The sequence below is a fragment of the Mastigoproctus giganteus genome, chromosome 5 (genome assembly GCF_048544385.1).
Source record: "Mastigoproctus giganteus isolate SK-2022 chromosome 5, ASM4854438v1, whole genome shotgun sequence".
Classification (NCBI taxonomy): Eukaryota; Metazoa; Arthropoda; class Arachnida; order Uropygi; family Thelyphonidae; genus Mastigoproctus; species Mastigoproctus giganteus.
This window is the reverse complement of record NC_143579.1, coordinates 113482725-113491483: the sequence shown is the minus strand read 5'-3', so window position 1 is coordinate 113491483 and position 8759 is coordinate 113482725. Positions and strand designations below refer to the sequence as shown.

The 8759-nt window shown below is 38.8% G+C and overlaps 1 protein-coding gene across 1 annotated transcript in view; it reads left to right on the top strand.

Annotated features, from left to right (window-relative positions):
* Window positions 1-601: 601 nt before the first annotated feature.
* The window catches only part of barr (non-SMC condensin I complex subunit H), a 462459-nt gene continuing 454301 nt past the window's right edge, over window positions 602-8759 (top strand). Inside the window, exon 1 of the mRNA XM_090374633.1 lies at window positions 602-653. Coding sequence (XP_090230759.1) covers window positions 602-653 — 52 coding nt within the window. The remainder of the gene's footprint in view (window positions 654-8759) is intronic.

Genomic DNA, 8759 nt, shown 5'->3' with positions numbered 1-8759 from the left:
GGGGTATATGATTAAATTGGCATTTTTACCTGAAGTTAACAATTCCCCAGGTGCATGTGCCCCTCGACGTTTAAACCCCCCCCCGGCTGCACGAACCTCCCGAAGTTTACATCCTCCCTTTCCCCCTGTGCAAACACTCCGGGTTCAACACTGGCCTTGACCAACCACGTAGGACGTTATAACGTGTGGGACGTAAAAAAGAGGGTCCCTGTAAAGATATTTGACTGTATATATACACATACACACATAATCAGGGGCCGGATGATACGCATGTACACTGAATACTTCATCACGTTGTCGTCTATCTATCTTAAATATTGTTTTGAAAAGTCCGGGGGCTCACATCTGGTGAGTATGGGCTTGGCACACCCAGGGTCCTGAGCTGGACATCATTATTCTTCTCTTTCTTGGTGATTCCCTTCTACTTTTGACTCTCTCTCTCTCTCTCTCTCTCTCTCTCTCTCTCTCAGGGTTACTCGGGAACTTCTTTTTTTCCTGGTGCAGCATAAGCCTCAGGCTTCCTTGCATCATATGGATATTAATAATAATAATAATAATAATAATAATAAGTCTTTGAAACCCTAAAATCATTGCATATGAGATGGCGCTATTTCCAAAGTACCGCCAAATTCCATTTACAGAAGAAATGTCCGGTAAGTGTTTAGTAAAGTAAACGTACGTAGTAACGTTAGTTGGATTGTCAGTTTTCTTTTTTCGCTTCATAGGAGTAAATAAAAATTGTTGCGTTAGTTTTTATCATATAAATGGAAATAGTGAAGTACCATTTCTGGAATTTTGGATGCTCAACAACATCTGACTGGTTACGTTGCCAATCTCGTCGTCTTTAACCCTCCGCTGAGCCGTGCTGTACGAGAGGTGTATTTTATGCACAGTGGTTTTATATGGAAAATTATTGCATATTGTATTTTCTCACATGAGAAAATACAATATGCAATATCCCATTGCATATTGTATTTTCTCATGTGATATAGATGTTGGTGTTTATTAATTATTGCCGAAGTTAACTAGTGAGCACCATTTGGAAATAGGGCTAAATCCAATATTTGGGTACCACTTGTCTCTGCACATGATTGTAACCTCGAGTTCTGTGATTATTATGAAGGCATTTTTTTTCTGATTATTTAGTGTCGTTGAGGAGGGGTACTTTGCTTAGGTAGGGTGTTTATCCCCCCATCCCGCTGTTTTAAAATCAGTAAACAGGTTCCCAATTTTAAAACAGCGGCAAGTGGGGGGAAAACCCCCTAAGCATATCAACCAAGGAGGACAGTGGGTGGGGAAAGCAGTGAGAGGCCCCTGCCAGTCACTGCTTTGTTCCTGTCTGTTTGTTGAAATATGGACTAGTACCCAAGATCTGGAGTTTTGCCGAAAATAGTTTTGTTCTGGTGTTATCAGTACTACATGAAATGTTAAAAATAATAATTTATATGGTAAGGATTCAGTTATGGGTACAGCCTCCAAAAACGGAGAAGAGGGGAAAAGCAGTGATTGATGGGTTGTGTCTCTGCCCACTGTGTTCCCCCCCCCCTTCTCTCCTCAGCGCATGTTGCAGGCAGATGTCATAAAGAAAAATGGAATGAGAAATGCAATTTTTTTTAAAAAGTAACAAAAATGCATGTTATTCGGTTATCGCAGTATGCCACGTGACATCAGAAAATCGGAGCTAAAATGAAGAAAAAGTAAAGGCGAAACAGCAATTTTTTTAAAAACAAGTAACAAAAGTTCACATCACTTGCAACCACTGATTCTTCTCGCCCGTGCATTACTAGACTATTTTGTGAGCATTAACAATGAGAATTGCTGATGCACGTGAACAACAGAAATGCTTATTTTTTTATTTTAATATTTGGTGGGGGCTTCTGCTCCCTAACCCCTGCTTTTTTTTTTTTTAATTTTTTAATGATTACTACATGATTTTACGAGCAAAATGAGAACTGCTGATGTACACAAACAACCGAAATGCTTTTTTTTAAAAAAAGTTTGATTGGGCTGTGGCCTCTAACTTCGTGCTTTTTTTTATTTTTTGGTGATTACTACGTGATTTCATGAGCTAAAGACAAAGAACAATGACAAGTAACAAAAATTAACAACATGTGCAACCACTGATTACTAGATTACTGATTTCATGAACATTAACACTGAAAATTGCTGAGGCAAGTCAACAGAGATGCTAAAAAGACAGAGAAAACCACTCACCTCATCAGTGGAATTATATTTTCTAAACGACCCAACATTTTCGCATTGATCCACTTCAATAGGGTTGGAATAAATCACCCGGTAGAAGAGACACCCGCACTCAACCAAGAAAATAGAAAATATTTTCTTATAAAAATATAAGAAAATATTGTTATATTTTCTAAATGACCCAACATTTTCGCACTGATTCACTCCAGTCTCTTCTGGTGTCTCTCCAGAAGAGACACCCACACTCAATCAAGGCAAACCGAAAAATACATCACCAGCAATTGAATATGCAAAATGGAAGAAATTATGTATTCCTAATCAGCAGTAATTAATTTTTTTTTCTGGGTGCTGCCGCCCCCGGACCCCTGCTTCTACAGGGACCCTACCCCACACACCCGGTATCATTCAGTCCTTTCAAAAACCAAACACCTTTTCTTTTTTTCTAGTTTTTAATTACACATCCAAAATTAAATAAATGGCCAATCATTACATTAACACCACGTGACATTCCGAAGAGCGAAGTTCACAACCTGCCACGTGGTTCCGGCAAAGTCTGGAGATCACGTGACCCTTCCCTGGAACGTACGGGACGAAGAGGGGGGGAAACAGTGGGCAGAGTCTCACCCTGTCAATCACTACCGTCTTGCCGAGAGTTGGTATTAATTTTGATGCTGTACTCTTAACTGAATCTAGACCATTTAAATAAATCTAAAAATGATTTACAATTTAGTATACATTTATTTAGTGCCCTCATGGGTAGCACAGTTGGTAGAGTAGCCATCCTCCCTGAAATGTGTGGAAAAGACCTTTGTTTGAGACCCATCCTTGATGTAAGGATTTATTGGCATATTTCACACCATGGCTTAGTTTGTCAGTCTCAGTTGAGGGTAGTATGGTTTTTGGTCCAAAAAAAAAAAACCATAGAACACATGCAATTTGCAGACAGTATACACGGAGCAATATGGCGTAGTTGCTGGATGTCCTTAAAACTGTATTACTGTTACCAGTACATTTATTTAGCATCAGATAAATAAATGTACTGGTATAGTACCTAAATGTTAAGTGAACAGATTGGTTGTAAGTCAATAACCAAGTGCACCAGCAAGGAGAGAGATAAAATAAAGGTGGTAGTTTCTTCCTGTGGTTGATTACTCTTGGCTTGAATGCCAATTTTTTTGCCCATCTGTTGTTCAATGTTTTTCCTTTTCCAGATTAAATTTATACTCCTTTGTTTGTACAAGGAAGTGTTTCATTTTATAAAGGATAAAGTTGTCATCAGTGTTTACATTCCCATTTAAAGCCTTATACACTTCACTTAGGTCACCATGCAGGTACCTATTTTTTAGTGACTGCAGTTTATACAACCTGGCTTTCATAGTAAGAATATCCTTTTATGTCTCAACTAATTTTGTTGCTGTTCCTCTGCACCCATCTTAACAGATCTTAGCATAGTTGCCAAACCAGTACTTTCTATAATGGGCTAGGCACCTCATTATCCCTACTAATGGCAAAGTTCAATTATATCATGATAGAATCTGAAGTGCTGCTCTAGCAACTTGTTTGCACTGCTTAGAGAGTTGCATATTGGACTGTACAATTATACCTAGATCCTTTTTATACTTCTCTATTTTCGATTTGGTACCAAACAAATGTAGTAGTGGCATATCATGCAAGAAAGTAAGCTTGTAAAGCATCATCCTAAAAGACCTTTCTGTATCACCTGCCCATCCTCCTCCAATAATTTGTCTTTCTTGAATTTATACCAATTACCCACTTCTGCAACAACAGACTGCTTCAACAGGGTTGGTATACACTTAAATAGAAAGGGTAAAAAAATATTTGCTGATGCTATCGAGGCAGCATTAGTTGGGGTGGAAAACTGCTAGCTAGACTAATAGATTAACACTAGACGCAGGCAGAGGTGGAAGTGATTCTTGCACTGTTTGTATTGGAATGAGAAGCAGCCTGGAAAGTAAGTTGCTGGGAATTTCAAGAACTGCTGGGACTCATCATGGAACGAGTAAATATATGGGCCGTGATAGGGTAAGTAAGAATACGGACTGGTGCATGTACACCAATGTTAGGAGTATAGTAAATAAATTTGATGAATTTGAAGTGCTGGTCAAGAGACCAAAGGTGGATATTGTTGGGATATCAACAACATGGTGTCACACAGATAGGAGGAATACAGAATTTGAATTAGCATTAGTAGAGGCCCACAATGCAAGAAAACAAGCTTATACAGCATCAACCAAAAAAAAACACGATTCCCATTTTCACTGATCCATTCATTCCAAATTTTTGTCCAGTTCTGCCCTGAATTTAAGATATCAACTTCCACAATAACAGATGGAAGTTTTGTTCCAGCAATAAACTACTCACTGGCTAAAGGCAAATTTCTGCACATCTATGCTAGAACTGTCTTTCCTCAGTTTGAATCTATGCCCCCTCAGGTTTGTATTCTGAGCATGAGGCGGAATCCCATCAGCATTGAGCCTGCTCAATCCATTCAAGGCCTTGTACAACTCTATCAGATCGCATCACAGGTGCCTTGTCTCCAGAAGCTGCAATTTGCAGAACTTAAGCCTTTCTTCATAAGAGCATCCCTTTGTTCCCTACACCAGTCTTAATTCTCTTCTCTGTACTTGTAATAGCAACTCTATATCCTTCCAAAAATGAGGCTTCCAGACCTGTACACAGTACTCAAGGTGTGGCCTGACCATTGCCTTATGTAAGAGGATAATCACCTCCTTGTCCCTGCTCGCAAAATTCCTGTATATCATTGACAAGACCCCCATGACCTACTCTGGCAGCCCGTCTGCACTGCTCAGAAAACTTCATATCTGACTTCAAAATTACCCCCCCCCCACAGGTCTGTTCTATTCTCCACTACCCTGAGTGTAATACCACATAGTTGGTACATTTCTCTGGGGTTACTGCTACCCATATGCAGTACTTTGCATTTGTCAATGTTAAACTTCAGTTGCCACTTCTCAGCCCATCTATCCAACATTTCCAGATCCTGTTGTGCAGCATACTGTTATTAACAATGCTGCCAACCTTAGTATCATCTGCAAACTTTGACATTAAGCTTTACATAACTTCATCATTATCATTGATAAATATACAAAACAATAATGGGCTCAACACCGAACCCTGAGGCACAACACTAATAACATTAGTCCATGTAGAGTAGTACCCATTCATTACCACTCTGTTTTCTCCCACTCAACCATCCTTTTATCCATTGTAGCAACTTGTCCTTAATGCCATACTGCTCCAATTTGTGCAGTAGTCTTCCATATGCAACAGTGTCAAAAGCTTGCCTAAAATCTAATTACAGCAATACCTTGCTTAACACGGCTTCAAATAGCAACGGTTTCACTATAACACAGTTTTCAATCTGCCTTTGCTTGACTAACCTCCTTTGTGATTTGATTACAGATTAGCTCATATCTATCATAGACTTTTGTGTCTCTTGACAATTTGTGCCTCCCATGCATTTTTCTTCTCTGCCATGAGTCTCATTAGTTGACATCTTGGGCCTAAACCTAGAGCAGTATTTCTTAGTTTGAACAAAAAGCCTAGTAGCTTCCAAAATTACTTCCTTCAATGCTTCCTATTTAGAATTTGCTGTTGGTAACATCATCAGTTGGTCCCACTGTATAGAATTAAAAACTGCCAAGACCACTGTGGTTGCCTTTACGAAAGCAAAAACCATTCACTTTACCCCTGATGGTAAGTAAATCCCACATCAGTACACTGTGATCACTGCCACTTAGTTTTTTTTTTTTTTTTTTTTGTAGTGGCGCATCGGCTTCTGTGGCCATAGTGCACCTCCCAAGGTTTTTGCAGTACTTTGATCCAAGCCTGAGGTGGGATTCGAACCCGCGACCTTTGGGTTGCCAGTCAGGCACTTTACCCACCCGGCTAGCCCGGTCGGCTGCCACTTAGTGGTTCCTTTATCTGTAAATTCTTAATGCACAAATAATCACTGCTGATAATCAGATCAAGAGTGTTACTCCTTCTTGTTGCCTCTCTAACATGCTGCTGTAGAAAACAATCATCCAATAAATCCACAAAAACCTTGCTAGTGTGCGATTAACTAACCCACAAGTTCCAGTCTCTATCCTGGAAGTTAAAATCTCCCATTAAAAGACACTGATTTATTGGCCCACTCTGTTTCTCTGTACAATTGTTCATTGTACTCATCAGAGTCATTAGGCCTATAACAAACTCCTACCCTCATTTTTGCTTTACCGCTGTTAATGTTACATCAAACTGACTCAGCACTGTCCATCTATATCCTCTTGATGCACTTCCTTAGAATTTGTTTCTTAACTAACAGCATAACACCTCTTCCCTTCCTACCCTGTCTGTTCTTTCTGTACACATTGTACTCCCCAAATTCAAATTCTGCATCCATTATATCTGAGTGGTACCACGTCTCTGATATCCCAACAATATCCGCCTTGGTTGTCTTAACCTGCACTTCAAATTCATCAAATTTATTTACTATACTCCTAGCATTGGTGTGCATGTAATTATACATGCACCTGTTCTTACTCTTTGTTACTCTAATGCAGCCCATGTACAGGTAGTTCTCGACTTTATTCATTCCTAGTGCGCGCTTGTAAAGCGAAAACTCATAATGCGGGAATTTATTTCCCATAGACATAAGGTTAAAAATAGGAATAAAAAGAATGAAGAGAAGATTCTGAAAATTTATTTATGTTTTATATACGATTGAAGATTTCAGTAAAGTGAAACACATTTCACAATAATAACGTAAAAAACCACACAATTCCAGCTATCGGTATTTTTGCAAATGCAAGAAGATCGAGTTTACTACCCATTTAAAATTGCTTGCAGTAACAGAAAAGCCCAATAAACTGGAAAGTGCAAATTGTTTTTATTGTTTTATGGTCACGACCTCCAAAAATGTGTTTTAGAAAAATATCACAAAGGCATTCAAAATTGATTCTTATAATGGAACATATGATAACGATGAAAGCGTAGTGCATTTTAATGATTTGAATTGGTAACCAATACAGTTTACAAACCATGCTCACGACCTTTTATATGGCCTTAAGGTCACGCTCATGACCTTAAAAATTACATTTTAGAGAGATAAATAGCTTAGTTATACAGCGAAAATTTCAACTTCCAAGATCTTGAAACGAATTACCAAAAAACATGGAGTTATATTTTAACGATACGATGGTGTCTCTGGAACTGATTAATATCGTAAAGCGGGTACACTGTATTGTGTAGCTACATGCTTGGTTTGGAATGCGGTATTTATGAATGTTTAACATTCATTTTTTGCAATTAAAGTTTATATTTTCGATTTTGTTGATACTTGATACTTGGGGAAAAAAAACTCGGGAACTCGTAAACTGAAAACTAGTAAACTCGAAACTCGTAAAGCGAGAACTGCCTGTATTTACTTGTTTCATGACCCCCCCCCCCAGCAGTTCCTGAAATCCCTAGCAACCAGCTTTCCAGACTGCTGCTCATTCCAATAGAAGTAGTACAAGAATCATTTCCACCTCTGCCTGCAGCTACTGTTAATCTATTAGACTGACGATGATGTTACCATCAGCTAATTCTAAATGGGAAGCATTCAAGGAATTCATGTTGGAAGCTGCTAGGCTTTTCATGCCAACTGAGAAATACTCTTCAAAATTTAGGCCTAAATGGATGTCAGATGAACTAATGAGACTCGTGGCAGAGAAGAAAAATGCATGGGATACATATAAATTATCAGGTGACACAGAGGCCTGTGGTAGATATAAACTAGCCTGTAATCAAGTCACAAAGGAGGTTAAGTAAGTGAAGTGGATTACGAGAAAGTCTTGGCAAAGGATACAAAGAAAAACAGCAAAGACCTCTTTACTTATGTAGACTCTAGAAGGAAGGGGTGAATTAGATTTGTCCACTTGATATCGATGATCCTGCTTAGGTAGCTGAAAAAAGTAAATGAGCATTTTGCCTCTACATTCACACATGAGGAATTATGTCGGGAAGTAGAGGCCAGAAGTTTATTGAACTCTTAACATGGAGCTAAATGATTTTATAATAATGAGAATAATGTAAAGTGGAGGAGAATTGTTGAAGTTAAACCTAAGAAAGACACCTGAGGTGGATGAGATATCCAGTTATATTGAAGGAGGCAGCAAAGGAAGTAAACAAACCCTTAGCCATAATTATGAGAGCATCCTCGGATTCATGGGAGTTACCTTCAGACTGGAGATGTGCAAATATATCCCCAGTTCACAAAGGGGGATCTAAGGGTAACACGAGTAATTACAGACCCATTAGTTTAAATTCTTTTCAGGGTAAAATTGATTGTATAATGCAATTCTGGCACAAAGGAACTGGTTCCAAAATACAATTTTGATATCATATACGTGGATTTCAGGGACGCTTTTGATACTGTTGCATATGGAAGACTGCTGTACAAATTGGAACAGTATGGAATTAAGGGCAAGTTGCTGCTATGGATAAAGAGATGGTTGAGTTGGAGACGACAAAGAGTGGTGATCAGTGGACAC